This window comes from Orycteropus afer, unplaced genomic scaffold (genome assembly GCF_000298275.1).
Source record: "Orycteropus afer afer isolate SDZICR_OR568_19922 unplaced genomic scaffold, OryAfe1.0 scaffold00114, whole genome shotgun sequence".
Lineage (NCBI taxonomy): Eukaryota > Metazoa > Chordata > Mammalia > Tubulidentata > Orycteropodidae > Orycteropus > Orycteropus afer.
The window spans coordinates 8,327,415-8,346,878 of NW_006921701.1; the positions used below are offsets into that span (position 1 = coordinate 8,327,415).

The 19,464-nt window shown below is 43.5% G+C and overlaps 1 protein-coding gene across 1 annotated transcript in view; it reads right to left on the reverse strand.

Moving 5' to 3' along the window:
• The window catches only part of SEMA5B (semaphorin 5B), a 43,191-nt gene extending 34,111 nt beyond the window's left edge, over positions 1-9,080 (reverse strand). The window contains exons 1-2 of the mRNA XM_042781390.1: positions 8,863-9,080; positions 3,588-3,687 (exon numbers count right to left, since the gene is read on the reverse strand). Of these exons, the coding sequence (XP_042637324.1) occupies positions 3,588-3,687; positions 8,863-9,016 (254 nt within the window). The 5' untranslated portion in view covers positions 9,017-9,080. The remainder of the gene's footprint in view (positions 1-3,587; positions 3,688-8,862) is intronic.
• Positions 9,081-19,464: the final 10,384 nt, after the last annotated feature.

Here is a 19,464-nt window from a genome sequence, read left to right on the forward strand (position 1 = left end):
AACCTCACAGTCTGTTCTTCTGGGAGATGAGAATAGAGAGAAATATCTTTCACTCAATCTGCTCTCAACCCCTCACAGAGCAAGGCGGGGTAAGAATGAGCACAAAATTTCCAGCCTGAATTCCAGAGGTCCAAGGGGGTCAGGAAAAAAAAGTTGAAGCAGAAGAGGATGAAGGAAAGTGACCTAGAGAAAGGAGCAGAAGAAAGAAGCTGAGGACAGACTACGTTCATTCCAAGGAGTATGAGTGATCACAGAGGATGATGGAGGATTAATTTCCTCCATCAACTATCTGATAGCACAGCCAGGCTCAAGGTCCCAGGAAAAGGTATGCCTCCCCCAATGTGTGGGAAAGCCTCCAGATACAGAAAACAATAACCACTGTTTATACCTAAATTGTGAAGGGAAGCTCCAGGAAGAGCAGCCTGACCATAATCAAGTAACTTAAACTTTCATGGCCTCAGTTTCCAGACCCATGTTGTTGTTGTTGTTAGGTGCCGCTGAGTCATCTCTGACTCATAGCAGAGAAGAAAGAAACACCGCCTGGTCCTGAGCCAGCTCCATGATTCTTGCTATACTTGAGCCCATTGCCACTGCCACCGTGTCAATCCATCTCATGTCAATCCATCTCATTGAAGGCCTTCCCCTCTTTTGTTGACCCTCCACCCTACCAAGCATGACATCCTTCTCCAGCGAATGGCCCCTTCTGACAACATGACCAAAGTAGGTGAGACGAAGTCTGGCCATTCTCGCCTTCCTCCAAGGAGCATTCCAGCTGCACTTCCTCCAGGACAGACCTGTTAGTTCTTTTAGCAGTCCGTGGTACTTTCAGCATTCTTCGCCAACACCATAACTCAAAAGCATCAACTCTTCTTTGGTCCTCCTTATCTACTGTCCAGCTCTCACATGTATATGAGGTGATTGAAAATACTATGGCTTATGTCAAGTGCACCTTAGTCCTCAAGGAGACATCTTTGCACTTGAAAGATGTCCTTTGCAGCTGATTTTCCCAGTGCTATATGTCTTCTGATGTCCTGACTGCTGCTTCCTTTGGCGTTGATTGTAGAACCAAGCAATGTGAAGTCTTTGACAACTTCAATCTTTTCTCCATTTATCGTGATACCGCTTATAGATCCAGTGGTGAGGACTTTTGTTTTCTTTATATTGGGATGTAATCCATACTGCAGACTGTAGTCTTCAATCTTCATCAGTAATTACTTCAAGTCACTTTCACTTTCAGCAAGCAAAGTTGTGTCGTCAGCGTATCGTAGGTTGCTAATGATTCTTCCTCCAGTCCCGATGCCACTTTCTTCTTCATATAGTCCAGCCTCTTGGATTATTTGCTCAGCATAGAACGGATAAAATGGGGATAACCGCAGAACTCACCTCTTGGAGTTACAGTGATGAGTGGATGATTTGCTACATGTGGGGTGCATATGGAGCTCTGGTGGCTCAGTGCCTAAGGCATTTGACTACTAACCAGAGGATGGCAGTTCAAACCCACCAGTCACTCCATAAAAGGAAGACTGGACAATCTACTTCTGAAAAGATTTACTGCCTCAGAAACTCAATGGGGGTCACTATGAGTCAAAATTGACTCTATAGCAATGAGTTTGGTTTGGTTTTTACGGTGCATACTATAGTTTCTGGCACATAGCAGGTGCCAAATGTCTATTCCCTTTCACAGATTTCAAAATGCTTACAGCTCTAGCATCACAACAACCCTGTGAGACTGATAGCATAGGGACTATGGTCCAGAATTTACAGATGGGGAAAATGAGCCTCAAAGGTCAAGACCAATCCAGCCTATCTGAACAGGGCTCTTTCCTTTACTTATCTTCTTTTCATACAGCAAATGAAGGCATGGAGACACAAAGGGAAGCACAGTCAGCTACATGGCACACCCCAAAAGTGACAGCCTGCCCCTCTTTCCTTAACCCCAGATCAGCTGAATCAGAACCTCTGTGTTGGAGAGCTTCTAAAAAAGACCAATATAGTCAAAGTTGATAATACTGATATAGCAGAAAGAACATTAGTCCCAGGCTTAGGAGACCTAGGTTCTAGTCCCTATATTCTTTTGTCATTTTGTTATGCAATCTTGGGAAGGTCATCTTCCCTCCTCAGGTCCACTACTTCTTCACGTTTAAAGTTAGGGCAGCTGGATTAGACCAGTGATTCTCAAATGTAAGTGCGCATCAGAATCTCTGGGACAGCATGTTAAAACACAGATTGCTGGGCCCCACTCCCAGAGTTTCTAATCCAGTAGGTTTAGGGTCCAACCAGAAAGACCAAACTCACTGTCACTGAATGGGTTTCAACTCACAGCAACCCCCACTGGGTTTCCAAGGTTGTAAACCTTCATGGAAACAGACTGTCCCATCTTTCTTCCGTGGACTGGCTTGTGGGTTCAAGCCACCGACCTTTTGGTTAGCTGCCAAATGACTTAATCACTCCACCACCAGAGCTCCCTAGGTCTAGGGTAGAGCCTAAGAATTTGCATCTCAAACAAGTTCCCAGGTGATGCTGGTCCTGCTAGTACTGTTGGTCCAGGACTACACTATGAGACCCACTGGAGTAGACCATCTTTAAGTCATTTTCCCTATCAGATCTGCTGGTCTATGATTTTTGTAAGCAATTACCTCCTTCTACTCCACTCCATAAAGTCTCCGCAAGTGCTCCCTAGAGAGAAATATTGTTGAATATGGGATCTGGACCCATGCCATTGCCATCGGGTCAATTTTGGCTTATAGTCAGTCTATAGGACAGAGTGGAACTGCCCATAGGGTTTCCAAGGCTGTAAACTTTGCAGAGGGAGCTCAGGTACCATAGTGCCTAAGGCACTTGACTGCTAACCAGAAGGCTGGCAGTTCAAATCCACCAGCCACTCCTCGGAAGGAAGGTTGGGCAATCTACTTCCGTAGTGATACCACCTCAGAAACCCAAGGAGGGGTCATCATTTTGAGTCGAGTCTGACTCGACAGCACATAACAACAACAACAACAACAACAAACTTTACAGAAGTAAACTGCCACATCTTTTTCCATGGAGCAGCTGGTGGGTTCAAAGTGCCAACCTTTCTGTTAGCAGTCAAACACTTAACCACTGTGCCACCAGGTGCCACCAGGGCTCCTTCAAGATTCAGACAGTAGGTCGAAAGGGGATCAGGCAACAGGGAAGTGAGGTCTTTCATAAAAGGAGCACACTGCACCTGGCTGTCCCCAGGTGCAGATGTCCAGCCAGCCAGCAGGGGGCTCCTGGGTATCTTCTCTGCCAGGAGCTCTCAGGGAGGACTCCCACCTGGCAGGTCCCCACAGCCTGGCAGGGATGGAGGTGAGAGGTAGCCGGCAGGTGCCCCTCCTCTCAATAACTGCCAACCACTGAAGTTGGCTTGTTGAGATCCAGAGGTCTGGGGGTCCACCCCCACTCCCACCCAACCACCACACTCTTCCTTCTGTGAGGGACACTGACACAGAGAGGGCTTGGCAGAGTAAACACAGGTCCAGGACACAGGTCTGCCCAAATAGTACCCCCTCTGCCCAATTCTAAAGCACCCCCCTATCCTGGCCCGGACCCTCCTATGACCTCATTACCTGGCTCCCACAATGAGCTGGTTCCTGGAGGGATCCAGGGCAAGCTGAGAGAAATCTCGGGCTCCAGGATAGGTGAAGTTAGAGACCCATGGCTTCAGATCTAAAGGAGGAGAGGCAACCATTAGGTTACTGAGTCTGACCAGGGCTCCCAGCTGCACCAGCATCACACCAGGGAATGGAAGGGGTGAAGTCAGGGTGAATGAAGTGCCCTTCTCTGTCTCTAGCCAGCTATGTGACCTGAGTGGGGTGAGGGTGAGTGCATCACAGTTCCTGCCATATTCCTCAATGCAAAGAAGGGCCCCAACCTCCCCCAGCTGCCCAAAGGGAAGCCTGAATTGTCCTTGACTCCTCCCAGATCCTCACCAGCCACATTGAACACACCAGCAAATCCTGTCTGTCCTACCTCCAAACTGTCTCTGAAATCCATCCACTTTTCCCTTTCCATACCCTCCTATCTAAGCCACTAACATCTCTTGCCTGGACCAGTGTCAAAAGACTCCTAACTGATCTCCTGGCTTGTATTCCTGCCCTCTACAACCCACTTCCTTCATGACAACCAGAAAAACCTTTCTACAATGCAAATCTGGTTATGTCACTCTCCTGTTTAGAACTCTTCAATCATTCCCAGTTGCTCCCAGAAAAAGCCTAAACAAACTTCTTGTGATTTATAAGGCCTTTACATTTTAGCCCAACTTTCCTCCCAAGTCAAATGCCTGGAACATGTAAGATGTTTATTTAATTTAGTGATTGATTGGAGAAAAATATGATGCTTCACCTTTTAAATCCCTCTGCAAACTCTCTACCCCACCCACATAAACCAGAGCACCATGCACTTCCCCAAGTCCATCCCATGAGAGCCTGCAAACCTTTGCACCTCTGTTCTCTCTCGATAGAAGTTTCTATTAACTCCATTCTCATCCGGCCTCCTCCAAGAAGTCTTCCTGGATTTGCTCAGGCCAGGAGTAAGGACTCCCATACTTTACCACTAGCATTGCCCCCACCTTGCGGCAGATAGCCTAACAATTGCTCTGGAGAACAGGAAAGATCTTGTTCCTTGGATATCCAGGCTCAGTCTAGCACCCCGAAAAACAGGTCTTCAAATAGGCTCCACAGAAGTAGGAGGCAGGGAGGTGGGAGGTCAGGATTTATCCTTGTCTCCAAGGAAGACTCTTCCTAGCCAAGGCTGAAGGCTTTCACAGGGACTGGGTGACACAGAGGGGAGACGTCACAGCCCTCTGGATGGGTGAGGAAAGGTGTCTAGAGAGGATGCCTCTGGAGAACAGCACCCAGCTGATTTCCCCTTTCACTCTACCTGGAGACCCATTCTCCCGTGTTGGTCTGCAGCCCCCTAATAACTCCCTCTCAGCCTCTGACTCATGGATGGGAGGGAACTGGCATCAGTAATGAGAAAGCCACAGGGCAGAGAAACTTTCATATCAACAAGGCACAGTTGCTTTCTCCTGATACATTCGTGACCAGCTCACAGAAGGCCCAGGAGTGTGTGTACATGAGAGAGAAAGAGAGAGAGAGAGAGAGAGAGAGAGGGAGAAGTGTGTGCATGTGCGTGCGTGTATGTGCAATCCAAAGGAAATAAATCATTGCTCATTATCCCTTCACTACAGAGTAAAAGCAGCCCTTCATTTCTGCACGACAGGCAAACACTTAATCGCTCCCTAGAGAACTGGAGGTTTTGAGAGTTGGATGTTTTTCAGAAAATTGTGATATGCATGACTTAAGGAAGAAATTCTGCAGCAAAATGAAGCAAACCCTTTGGGCCTGCCTCTGCCCCCAGCAGGTGACTATAGATTGGCAAGAACGTCACATAGCCTTGATGTTGTCTGGGTAATATCAGGTATAAGGAGAGTATCTAGAGTCAGGGGTGGACTGTTTTTTATCTGACCTCAGGGCCACTCAGAAATCCTGGTACCTTAGAGATTAAAGTAAAGGACCTCCTCCTCCAGGAAGCCTCCATTGCTTATAACCTCTTCACTTGATCATTATTTTGTTCCATATCCTCTCTACCCTTTCTGTTCCAATCACATTGTGTGCTATTGTTACTCAGAATGTGCTCATTTTCTGAGTATGTATGGTGGAAGTGGGGTGGTGAGCGGCTTGCTTGCTCCTATCAAACTGGGCGCTCCCCAACAGTAACAATTAGGTAACATTTTAATTTCCCCCTTTTCTTCCAATATGGGTATCTGAGATGGGGGCAACTGAATGAGAAAAGAGGTAGCATGACTGGTCTGCAGCAAATTCCAGGAGAAACTCCACCTGGGGGCTTCTCAGCTCAGTCTTTATTCAGGGTACTTCATGAGAAGGGAGGGCAAGAGGAAACAGGGCAGGAGATGGGCTGACGATGGGGTGGTGGGGGTGAGGGGAGTGGAGGGTGGTAGCTCCTCCCAGTTTCTGCCCCTCTAGCCCTGAAGAGATGGCCATGGGGAAGGGGCGAGGAGTGGGCAAGGTGGGGTATGAGGGGGGAGAGCAAGGCAGTCAGGCACAGCACGGTGATCCTGGGGGAGTCATCTTGGGAAAGGAGCCAGCCTCCTTTTATTAAACAGGCAAAGGGGACCAGAGGGAAGGCTTTCTTTAAAACACCAAGCACGTTCCAAGCACCGTGTGCAGCGGAGGCTTTGGACGGCGACTTTAAGAGAAAAAATGACATTCTCCATGACGCGCCTGTGATTTTAATTATAGTCAATTCAATTACCCACTTTGTGGATTAACCACTGCCGATATTTAACTCCAGACTGGCTTCTCTCTGCCACCTAGAATGGTAACTCCGTGGCAAATGGAATAATCCACAGGCCAAAAACAAACACGGGTGGCCCCCCCGAAACGAAGCCATAGCAGGAAATTTAACCTTACCAAACAGAAAACGTCTGTCAGATTCTGCAACTGGCAGCTCCTCTAGGGTATTTAGGGGTTATTCACAGATCAGTCAGGTGTCGGGAGAGAGAAAAATCACAGCTACATGGTTAGAAGCCTACAGAGCAGTTAGAAATAGAGTAACATCTGACGGAATCTTGGAAGCAGAAGGTTGGTGCTGTGCTAAATTTATGGCAACTTCCCCGGAACAGCCATCACTCTGAGCATAGTCAATCATCCAGCATGAACAGAATCCCTACTGTGTGCTCAGCAGTGCTAAGGGATGTGGGAGACAAGAGTCCTGGTCCTAGTGCAGGACCCACTGCACTGGGGACAAAGGAAGTCACAGGGACATTTAATAAACAACAGGAGATAATCGAGTGCTCACAAAAAGTTCTTGTTCACCTCTGAGACCCCACAGTGTCCCGTTCTGTGCCTGGTGTCAAGCAGGGCCCAGTAAAAATCTAGTGAATGGACAGGAAAACCCAAAGTTGTTAGAAAGGAGAAGGGGTGAGGAGTGCAGAGCTCAGGAAGACAAGCAGAGATGATTCAAGCAAAATAGGAAGAATTGGTCACTTGATATTAATCACTGTTGTCAATCTGAGCCTCAGTCCTTCATTCTGAAAGAAGGTGGGGAGGGAATCAGTGTCATTCAAGTGATTCTCATCTGAACAGCAAAAACGGCCTCAAGGAGATTATATTGAATGGTTGCATAATATGAACATAATCAATGTCACTGAATTACACATATAAAAATTGTTGAGTTAGCAAATGTTTGATATATATATATCACAACAATAATTAAAAAACAATGGCCTCAAGGAGCCCAGGTACCTAAGCAGCAGCTCCTGCACCCCACACCTGCCCAATGTGCCCAATATAGGCCAGCCTGGCTGGGGCACAGGGGTTCCTCTGCCCCCACAGTCAGCCAAGGGAATACTGCCCCCAGCAAAGCCCCTGAGAGGAAATGTTTCATTAGGAGCTGTCTGTCACAGGGGCCCCCAGCATGAAGAGGACAGCCCTAAGGACTCCCTCTTCTGTACCCTCAGGGACAGCCATCAGCACTCCAGGAGTCATCAGAAGTCTGAGGGTGTGTGCATGTTTTGTAGGCTTAAGGACATTGCTAATTCACTTTAATCCATTTAAGCCTTCAAAGCCCTGGATGCCAGCTCAAACAAGACAACATGGAGAAGACAGTTGGCAACCTTCCTCACAGAGACAGGAGCTAGCTCCCACAGCTGGGAACTCCATACTTCCAGAACACTCTCAGGCTCCTCACTTAGTAAGCCCCAACTCTTATGCATATCCCACCCCCCAAAATAATCCTATGCGTTTCTGACTCTTGATTTCCTTTTCGGCTCAGGTTTCCATCTTTCCTGATGGGAGGGACAGCATGTCTCCCAACTAGGGTACAGGAGGGTGGGTGAAAGACCCCATCAGAGGCACCTGATCACTCTGCCATGGGTACTGTGGAAACAGCACTGGCTGTGGGGTTAGGAGACCAATGTCAAGGCCTGGCTGTGACCAGTCTCTCTGATTTTCTATGCTTCAGTTTTCCCATTTGTAAAAGGCAGTGATAGTTCTCGCCTTGCCTGCCTCCTAGAGTTATTATGAAGAGATTCCAAATAGGACAGTGTTGGTCAGGCTTAAGAACCCGGGGACTCCTGAGACTGCACGTGCAGATGCTAGTACATGCTACCAATGTGATCCTGTCAGAACCAGGGCCCTTCAAGCTGATTAAAAGGTGATAGATTATCATTAAAAGAGATTGACATGCTAATTTTAGAAATTATTATAGAGAATTTATGTTCCCCTCAGAATATGCCCAGCAATCTACAAATCCCAGTTTGGGAAACACTTTAATAGGACACACCTAACGCATTCCCTTGACAAACAGAAGGAGTTATTAGTCACCAGGGCCCCTTTCCCTGGGAGCTCCCAGGATCCCAAAGAAGGACATTCCTTCAGCTGTCTTAGAGCAACAGACAGCTTTATGGAGACCTCCAAGCACTTCCTAATGAGTGAGTCATCTTCATTTTCCTTTCAGGGAAGCCAATGCTTCCAGAAGAGCTAGCGGTGAGACTACAACCAACTCCTGGCCCACCTCCAACCAAGCTTCTACAACTTTGTTCTTTAGCAAAGGTGTCCCACAGAAAGAATGCCTCTCCCTCCAGATAAACATGGATGAAGGGGCTGAATAAATCATGTGGAGACTAAATTCTGACCCCTCCAACTCATCACTCCTCATCCTTCTTAAAACATCTATCCCCAGAGGAAGTGTCTCAGTACCCTACAGGAAATGAATGTTCCAGGGACTTCCAACAGTCAGAAAGACCCTGCTGAGATCTGGACTAATTCCTTCAGGGTGCATTCAATGTGGGAAAAGTATTGAGTGGGAGGTGACTCTCACCTTCAAAGGCCACGATGGGGTGCTCCCTCAGGGTGCATAGCTGCTGCTCACTGCTGGGTTCACTGGAGATGTCCTGGGAGCTGGAGAGGTGGAACACTAGCAGTATGAGGCTGGGCAGCAACAGGGTGACAGCCAGGGGTCCTGGGACCACCATGGTGTGGCCCCTCTGCAGTCCTAGCTTCTGGAGGCAGGCTGGGGAGAAGACCTGCAATGCAAACACTCAGTCTCACCAAGTGCTCCCACTTTCAGTGCCCACTACTCACAATTTCCTCGTGGTTGTCAGTGGCCCCACAGAGGTTTTTCTTTTTAAGTAAATTAGTATTTTATTTACTGGTGCTCTGGTAGCATAGTGGTTAAAGCATGCGGCTGTTAACCTAAAGGTCCATGGTTTGAACTCACCAGCCACTCCACAATAGAAAGATGAAAAGTCTCCTTCCATAAAGATTTACAGCCTTAGAAAGCCTATGGGGCAGTTCTACTCTGTCCTATAGGGTCGTTATGAATCAGAATTGAGTTGATGACAGTGGGTTTGGTTTTTTAGTATTTTATTTGTGTTCTTTAGAGTTTGCTCTAATAGTCCAAAAATTATAGATTATATCATGAAAGCTAATTTTCCGTGTAATGGTATTCTGGGCAAAACTAACAAATTACAGGGCTTTTTCTATTACGGTTCCAAATGGTTTAAAATTAGCTTTGATGGTAAAGGTGGAATCTTAGAGACCATTTAATAAATGGAGTTGAGAGAAAAGGGTATCCATTTGTAAAAGGATAAAGTTGGATCCACAATCAGACCTTATACTAGGATAAACTCCAAATGCCTAAAAGATTTAAATATTAGGAATAAAACATAAAAATACTAGAAGAAAATATAAGCAGAATCCTTTTTAACTTTGGAGTGGAGAGCTATAACTCAAAATGCAAAAACCATAAAAGAAAAGATAGAAAAATTTGACTACATAAAAATTGCAAACTTCTGCGTGCCCCAGAAGAAAGCAAACAAAATTCAAGCAAAATCAAAAGGCAAATGACAAACTGGAAAAAAATATTTGCAAATCATACCACAGGCAATAGGCTAATATTCCAAATATATAAAAAATTCCCAGGGATCAAGAAGGAACAATCCATTAGGAAAAATGTGCAAGGAATATAACTACAAATGGGGCTTAAAATTATGAATAATGCTTATTCTTATTCTCACTCATAATAAAAGCAATGTAAATTAAACTCAGACTGAAATACTACTTTTCATCTAGCAGCTGATCAAAAATCCAAGCTAGACTACACACTCTTTTGATGAGGTTGTGGGGCAAGGGACACTCATATGTTGTTGGTGGTATGCAAAATGGTATAATCTCCGTAGAGGGGATATGATCGTATTTGACAGTATTACACATGCATTTATTTACCTTTGACCTAGTAATCTAATTTCTGGGCATTTCTGGGTGGTGCAAACTGAAGGTTGGTGCTTCAAACCCACACAGAAATTTGCTTCTAAAAGGTCGCATCCTTGAGACCCTACAGAGCACAGTCTACTGTGACACACATGGGTCTCCATGAGTCAAAACTGACTGGGCAGCAGCTGATTTTTGGTTTAGACAGTGCTACTCCAAGTGTGGTTCATGGACAAGTGTCCACCTCCAAACTGTAACAACTCCATGATACGTGTAGAAATTTGAGAGTGTGTAAAAACTTTTATAGTAATTTAATAGTGACTTTATGCCTATTAAATCTAATCATTAGAGGCAGATATCTCTGGGGGGGTTGGGAAGGAAGCGAGCGGAGTGGTTTGGAACAGCTAAGGGAGACAAACCTGTCTATCAGTTTGTCATACTGTGGTAGTTGCTAAGACAGACTCAGAAGAAGGAAGAGACCATCCACTTCTCAAAGAACTGGCCAGTGAAAACTTTATGAATAGAAGTGAAACACTGTCTAATATATTACTAGAAAACTTTATGACTAGCCCTAAACATTGTCCAAAATAGTGTCGGAAAATGAGCCCCACAGGTCGGAAGACACTCAAAATATGACTGAGGAAGAGCTGCCTCCTTAGAGTAGAGCCGACCTTAATGACGTGGATAGAGTAAAGCTTTCAGGATCTCCATTTCCTAATGTGGCATGACTCAAGATGAGAAGAAACAGCTGAAACATCCATTAAAAACTGGAAAATGGAATGTACGAAGTATGAATCTAGGAAAATTGGAAGTTTTCAAAAATGAAACGGGATGCATAAAGATCAATATCCTAGGCATTAGTGAGCTGAAATGGACTAATTTTGGCCATTTTGAATTGGACAACCATATGATCTATGCCAGGAACAACAAATTGAAGAGGAATAGCATGGCATTCATCATCACAAAGAATTTATCAAGATTGATCCTGAAGAACAATGCTGTCAGTGATAGGATAACATCCATATGCCTACAAGGAAGACCACTTAGTACTACTATTATTCAAATTTATGCACCAACCACCAAAGCCAAAGATGAGGAAACTGAAGATGTTTACCAAATTCTGCAGTCTGAAATTGACCAAACATGCAATCAAGATGTGTTGATCATCACTGGTGATTAGAATGCAAAATTTGGAAACAAAGAGGAATCATGGGTAGTTGGAAAATAAGGCCTTGGAGATAGAAATAATGCTGACATCACATGATAGAATTTTGCAAGACCAACGACTTATTCATTGCACATACCTTTTTTCAACAACACAAATGGTGGCTATACATGTGGACTTCACCAGATGGATCATGTAGGAATCAGATTGATTACATCTGTGGCAAGAGGTGATGGAGAAGCTCATCATCTTCAGCCAAAACAAGGCCAGGAGCAGACTGTGGAACAGACCATCATCTGCTCATATACAAGTTCAAATTGAAGCGGAAGACAATTGAAACAAGTCCATGAGAGCCAAAATATGACCTTGATTATATCCCTCCTGAATTTAGAGACCCATCTAAAGAATAGATTTGATGCTTTGAACGCCAGTGACCGAAAACCAGAGGACTTGTGGAATGACATCAAGAACATCATCCATTAAGAAAACAAGAGGTCATTAAAAAGACAGGAAAGGAAGAAAAGACCAAAGTGGATGCCAGAGACTTGCCCTTGAATGGATAAAACAAATGGAAGAAATGAAAAGATATAAGAGCTGAACAGAAGATTTCAAAGAACAGCTTGAGAAGACAAAGTCAATTGCGATAACGAAATGTGCAAAGACCTGGAGTTAGAAAACCAAAAGGGAAGAACACACTAGGAATTTCTCAAGCTGAAAGAAATGAAGAGGAAACTTAAGCCTTGAGTTGCAATATTGAAAGATTCTATGGGCAATATATTGAATAATGCAGGAAACATCAAAAGAAGATGGAAGAAATACACAGAGTCACCATACCAAAAAGAATTGGTTGGTTTTCATCTTTTTCGGGAGGTGGCATATGATCGAGAACCAATGGTACTGAAGGAATTGGTGAAAAACAAGGCTCTAGGAATTGATGGAATACCCACTGAGATGTTTCAACAAACAGATGCTGTGCTGCAGGCACTCACTCAGCTATGCCAAGAGATTTGGAAGACAGCTACCTGGCCAACTGACTGGAAGAGATCCATATTTGTACCCATTCCAAAGAAAGGTGATCCCACAGAAGGTGGAAATTATCAAACAATATCATTAATATCACATGCAAGTAAAGTCTTACTGAAGATAATTCAAAAAAAGTTGCACCAGTATATTGACAGAGAACTTCCAGAAATACAAGCTGGATTCAGAAGAGGACATGGAACAAGGAATATCATTGCTGTTGTCAGATGGATCTTGGCTGAAAGCAAAGAATACCAGAAAGATGTTTACTTGTATTTTATTGACTATGCAAAAGCATTCAACTGTGTGGATCATAACAGGTTATGGATAACATTGAGAAGAATGGGAATTCCAGAACATTTACTTGTACTCATGAGGAACCTGTACATAGATCATAAGGCTGTTGCTCAAACAGAGCAATGGGATGTCGCATGGTTTAAAATCAGGAACACAGTGCATCACGGTGGTATCCTTTTTCCATATTTATTCAATCTGTGTGCTGAGCAAATACTCCAAGAAACTGGACTATATGAAGAAGAACATGGCATCAGGATTGGAAGAAGAATCATTAACAACCTGCAATACACTGACAACACAACTTTGCTTGCTGAAAGTGAGAAGACTTGAAGCATTTACTGATGAAGATTGAAGACTACAGTCTGCAGTATGGATTACACCTCAATAGAAGAAAACAAAAATTCTCACAACTGGACCAATAAGCACCATCATGATAAATGGGGAAGACAGAAGTTGTCAAAGACTTCATATTACTTGGTTCTATATTCAACACCAATAGAAGCAGCAGTCAAGATATCAGACAACATACTATACTGGGCAAATCTGCTGCAAAAGATCTCTTTAAAGTGTTGAGAGCAAGATGTCTCCTTGAAGATTAAGGTGCACCTTAACCCAAGCCATGGTATTTTCAATCGCCTCATATGCATGTGAAGGCTGGACAATGAATAAGGAAGACCAAAGAAGAGTTGATGCTTTTGAGTTGTACTGTTGGCGAAGAATACTGAAAGTACCAAGGACTACTAAAAGAACTAACAAATCTGTCCTGGAAGAAGGGCAGCCAGTCTGCTCCTTGGAAGTGAATGGCCAGACTTTGTCTCACCTACTTTGGTCATGTTGTCAGAAGGGACCTTCTCTGGAGAAAGATTTTGTGCTTGGTAAAGTGGAGAGTCAACAAAAAAGGGGAAGTCCTTCAACAAGGTGGATTGACACAGTGGCTACAACGATGGGCTCAGGCATAGCAAGGACCGTGGGGCTGGCACAGGACTGGGCAGTGTTTCGTTCTTCTGTATATAGGGTCACTATGAGTCGGAGATGACTCGACGGCAGCTAACAACAACAACAAATTTAATAAAATATTTGGGTTTTTGTTTATTGCATTTTTTTCCAATTCAGTTCTTTAGTGATTTATTTTTATTGAGTTTCACATAATTATTCATATGTGACAGATTGTAAATTGACAGGAAAAAAAAAAGAAAGAAAAGCTGCTCCAGCACCACAGATAGCTGAGAAGCAATACTAGATTCCAGTGGTGCCCACACATGTGCAAATTGACTCATGTACAAGACTATTCATTGGAGCGTTTTTTGAAGTAACAGAAGACAGGAAACAACTAACTCTCCACAACAGGAAACTGCTTAAATAAACTATGGTACATCTTCATAATGGAATACTATTCAGCTGTAGAAAAGAACAGGGGATTTCTCTAGGCTTTCATATGGAGAGATCTCCAGAGTATATTAGGTGAAAAAAGCAAGGTCCAGAAGAGTGTACAGAGCATGCTACCTTTTGTGTAAAAATGAGGGTGGTTCCACTCAGAGGGGGATCGGTGCAAGAGTCCTGCATAGAGTGGGAGAGCAACATGGAAAAAAAACTCAAAATCATAAAAAAAATAACGAGCTTTGCTGGTCTGACAGCGCTTAGTGAGAACCCCAAGATTATGGCCCCTAGTTACCCTTCAAGTCTGGAACTGAACTTACACATATGACTTCCAGCCAAACAATAGACAAACTTATGGGGTGAACATTTACATCAGGTAGACACACTCCTTGGAGTGATCAATCATGGGAGAACAGAAGGGCAGTATTTGCACAGGGAGACAGCTCAGGGAGCAGGAGTGCATGGGAGGGAAGGGCACACAGAAGAGGTAACTATAGGGAAGAAGTGGGAAGAGAGCTGTTACACTGTGGGGAATTGCAGTCAATGCCAGGAGACAAAACATGTATGAACTGCTGTATGGAAAATGAATTTGCTCTATAAACTTTCACCCAAATCACAATACTAAATAAATAAATAAATAAATAAATAAAAGGGGGCTGTTGTTAGTTGATTTTCAATTCATGGTGATCCCATATGACAGAGTAGAACTGAGTCATAGTGGGGTTTTTTTGTTTCTTTTAAATTTTGTATTGTGATTTGGGTGAAAGTTTACAGAGCAAAGCAATTTTCAATTCAACAAATCACACTTATTTTGTTTCATGTTATTGATTGCAATCCCATCAATGTAACATCACTCCTCCCAATTTCTCCCTGTGTTCCTCATTTCCATTCCTCTTCTGTCCTAACACTTTCTGCCTTCTGAACTTTCTCCTTGAGCAAATGTTTACCTGTTGATCTCAAACAGTTGATTGTTCTAAAGAGTGTATACCTTCCAAAAGTTATTGTTCACCCTATAGACCTGTTTGGCTGAAAATTGAGCCACGGGAGTAAGCTCAGTTCCAGGTCCTAAGGGTGACCAATGGCCACAGTCTCATGAGTTCCACCAGTCTCTATCTGACCAGTAAGTCTGGACTTTCTTATGATTTAGAGTTTTGTTCCACATTCCACCCCCCCCCATCCAGGACCTTCTAATGTGATTGCTCTCAAAGCAGTTGGTAGTAGTAGTAGGGCACCATCTAGTTCTTCTTGTTCCAGGGTCTTGGAGGCTGAGGTTCGCATGGTCCATTAGTCCTCTGGACTAATTGTTTCCATATGTCTTTTATTTTCTTCGGGAGCTCTGGTGGTATAGTGGTTAAGGCATTTGGATGCTAACCAAAAGGTTGGTGGTTCAAACCCACCAGCCACTCCACAGAAGAAAGATGGGGCAATCTGCTTCCATAAAGATTCACAGCCTTGGAAACTGGGTCGCTCTGAGTCAGAATCGACTCAATGGCAGTGAGGTTTTTTTTTTTTTTTTTTTCCCTTCATTCTTCTTTTCTCTGGATGGGAAGAAACCAATAATTGCACCTTAGATAGCCACTCACAAGATTTGAAGACCCCAGTTGCTACTCATCAAAGTAGGATGTAGAACATTTTCTTTGTGTACTGTGTTGTGCCAATTGACCTTGATGTTCTCTGAGACTATGGTCCTGAGTCCCCAGGCCCAGTGACTCACTGCCTCAGGGTTTTTGGTTATGGCTAAGAGGTTTTCATAACTCTGACTCCCGTACTCTCTACTATACTCATGGATATATTTGCAGCACATGTAAATACACATGTGGAAATATCATCTGTCAAATCTACATATATTTGTGGGTAAAGTCCCATTCTTCTTCCCACACCTGTTAGGCTGCTTGTCTATAAGCATCTACTCATAGATTATTGATTATTGTTATTGCAGGATTGTGTATGAATTAGCATTTATCTCTTTTGCCTTTAACTCTTGTACTCCTCCCAGCATATTCCTTTCCTTGAGTTAGGTGCTGACCTCTCCCTTATTGTATATTCCCTTCTCCTTCACCAAATTAATGTGTGTCTGCTCTCTAGTATACTCTCCCTTCCCTCCCACCTCTGGTAACCATCAAAGAATATTTCTTTTTGTGTGAAATCCTTGACTTTTTACAGTAGTGGTCTCATACAATATTTATCCTTTTGTGATTGACTAATTTCACTCAGCATAATGTCCTCTAGGTTCATCCTTGTTATGTTTCATAGACTCATCATTGTTCTTTAACATTGCATAGTATTCCATTGTGTGTATGTACCATGGTTTGTTTATCCATTCATCTGTTGATGGGCATTTAGGTTGTTTCCATATTTTTATTATTGTGAATAGTGCTGTGATGAACAGGGGTGAGCATATATCTATTCGTGTCACAGCTCTTATTTCTGTAGGATAGATATCTAGGAGTGGGATTGCTGGATCTTACGGTATTTCCATTTCCAGCTTCTTAAGGAGGCACGATACCGTTTTCCACAGTGGTTGTACCATTTTACAGTCCCACCAGCAACATATGAAGTTTCAAGTCTTTCCACACTGTCACCAGCATTTGTCGTTTTCTGCTTTTTTTGAACTTTATGATTAGTGCTCGAGTAAGATGATATCTCACAGTTGCTTTGATTTGCACCTCTCTAATGGCTAATGATCACAAGCACTTCTTCCCGTGATTGCCTGAATGTCTTCTTTGGTGAAGTGTCTGTTCATGTCCTCTGACCATTTTTCAATTGGATTACTCCTCCCTCACTCCTCCCCATCAGGGACCCAGCAATGCCCCTCCCCAGCCCTTCATGCTGACACCAAGCCCCCAGAATGTCCAGGCTATGAGGGCCTGCTGCTCCCAGACAAGGGTACTAGGGTCTTTTGAGGTATTGAAGTTTTATATAAATTCTAAAGATTAGCCCCTTGTCTGATATGTCGTTGCTAAGTTTTTTTTTTCCCAGTCTGTAGATTCTCTTTTCACTCTTTTGGTGAAATCTTTTATGTTGTAAGTGTCTAATTTTTAGGAACTCCCAGTCATGTATTTTGTCTTATGGTGTCTGCACTTTTAGTAATGTTTGATAGCATATTTATGCCATGTATTAGGGCCTCTAAATTTGTCCCTATTTTTTCTTTGATGGCCTTTATTGTTTTAGGTTTTACATTCAGGTCTTTGATCCATCTTCATTTTGTTTTTGTCTATGGTATGAGAAATGGGTCCTGTTTCATTTTTCTGCAAATGAACACACACAGTTTTGCCAGCATCATTTGTTACAGAGACTATCTCTTCCCATTTAATGACTTTTGGGCCTTTTACCAAAGATCAGCCGACCAGAGGTGGGTGGATTTACTTCTGGGTTCTCAATTCTATTCCATTGGTCTATGTGTCTGTTGTTGTACCAGTTTTAACTACTTTGGCTGTGTGGTAGGTTTTGGGATCAGGGAGTATGAAGCCTCCTACTTGGTTCTTGTTTAGAAGTACTTTACTTATCTGGAGTCTCTTTCCTTTCCACATAAAGTGGTGATTAGCTTTTCTATCTCTTTAAATCCCATAGGGTTTTCTACACTATTACTATTCAATGTAATCTTTATGAAAGTAAATCACCAGGTTTCTCTCCTAAGGAGTTACTGGGTGGATTCGGACTGCTAACATTTCAGGAGCTCTGATAGCATAGTGCCTAAGGCACTTGACTGCTAACCAGAAGACTGGCGGTTCAAACCCACCAGCCACTCCTCAGAAGGAAGATGGGGCAATCTACTTCTGTAGTATGCCTAGGAAACCCAAAAAGGGGTTACTGCACATAACAATAACAACCTTTCAGATAGTGTGCAAGCCACTTAACCACTCACTGCATTACCCGGGTTGCTTTTTGAACAAACAAATAAACAAAAAACCACACCACCATCAATGTGATTCTGGCTCATAGTGACCATACAGGACAGAGTAGAACTGCCCAGAGGGTTTCTAAGACTATAAATCTTTATGTAAGCAGACTGCTGTATCTTTCTCTTGTGGAGAAGCTGATGGTTCAAACAGCTGACCTTCTGGTTAGCAGCCGAACACTTAACCACCATGGCACCACAGCTCCTTTCCTTTTTTAAAAGAGAGTAGAAATAAGACTATATATTTATATTTGCTTGTATTAGCATTAACATACACTGAAAAAATAACTCAAGCCATGGTCTTCCATATGCATGTGAAAGTTGGATTATGAAAAAAGGAAGATGTGTTTGAACTATGGTGTTGGCAAAGAATACTGAATATACCGTTGACTGCCAAAAGAATGAACAAATAAGTCTTAGAAGAAATATAGCCAGAATGCTCCTCAGAAGTGAAGATGGTGAGACTTCAACTTGCTTACTGTGGGCACATCTTCAGGAAAGATCAATTGCTGGAAAAGGACAAAGGCTCCCTGGTGGGACAGTCGTCATACTTGGTAAAGTAGAAGCCAACAATAATGAGGGCAACCTTCAATGAGATGGAATGACACAACAGTGGCAACAGTGGACTTAAACACAGTAACGCTCATGGAGATGGCACAGGACTGGGCACCGTTTCATTCTGTTGTTCACAAGGTCCAACTATGAGTTGGATCCAATTCAAAGGCAACAACAACATATGATGTTGCTAAGTTAAGAGCAAGATTTCTCAGTATATACCTTTTTATATATTATCATTTGTGAAGCAGGTAAACATTACCTTTTCAATAAAAATTTCAAAAGGTTTTAAAAAACCTTTAAAAACTAGTTGTAATTCACCAGACCTTCTAATATCACATGGTCTAACAGGTTCCCTGACTAGTAGCCTGACTTGTAATCTCTGAATTAGCTTCCACCTCTCTCCTTCCCCAGCCCATCCAATGTGTCATCAAGTCCAGTTGGTCTCCCATCCCTCAGATTCCTCCATCTGAGTGACCTCGATGAAGGTCATCTTTCTTTATCTGTAAAATGAAAAATAAAAGTAGATCTAGGATTCCCACCCAGGGGTGGGATCAAATCAGAATCACCTCCACCGAGGCAGGGCCTGGGGCAGCAGGGGATTGGTTCTCTCCCTAAGAGGCAGGGCCAGAGGAATAGAGGCCCTTGGGGTTTCTTCCAGCTCTAAGGCTCTAACCTTCCTCTCTCTCCTCTTCCCATTGTCACTACCTTATTCAGTTCTGAAAAATTCCGGTAGGATCATTCTCTTCCTGCCTCAGTTTCCTCACATATATGGGAAATGGGGATAATAGCTATTGTTGAATTGCTGTGAGGCTTCAAGGAAATAATCAAGGTGACCTACATAACTAGTGCACCCAGCAGCACACTCCTCATCCCCGCCTCTCCTGTGTCCACGGGAG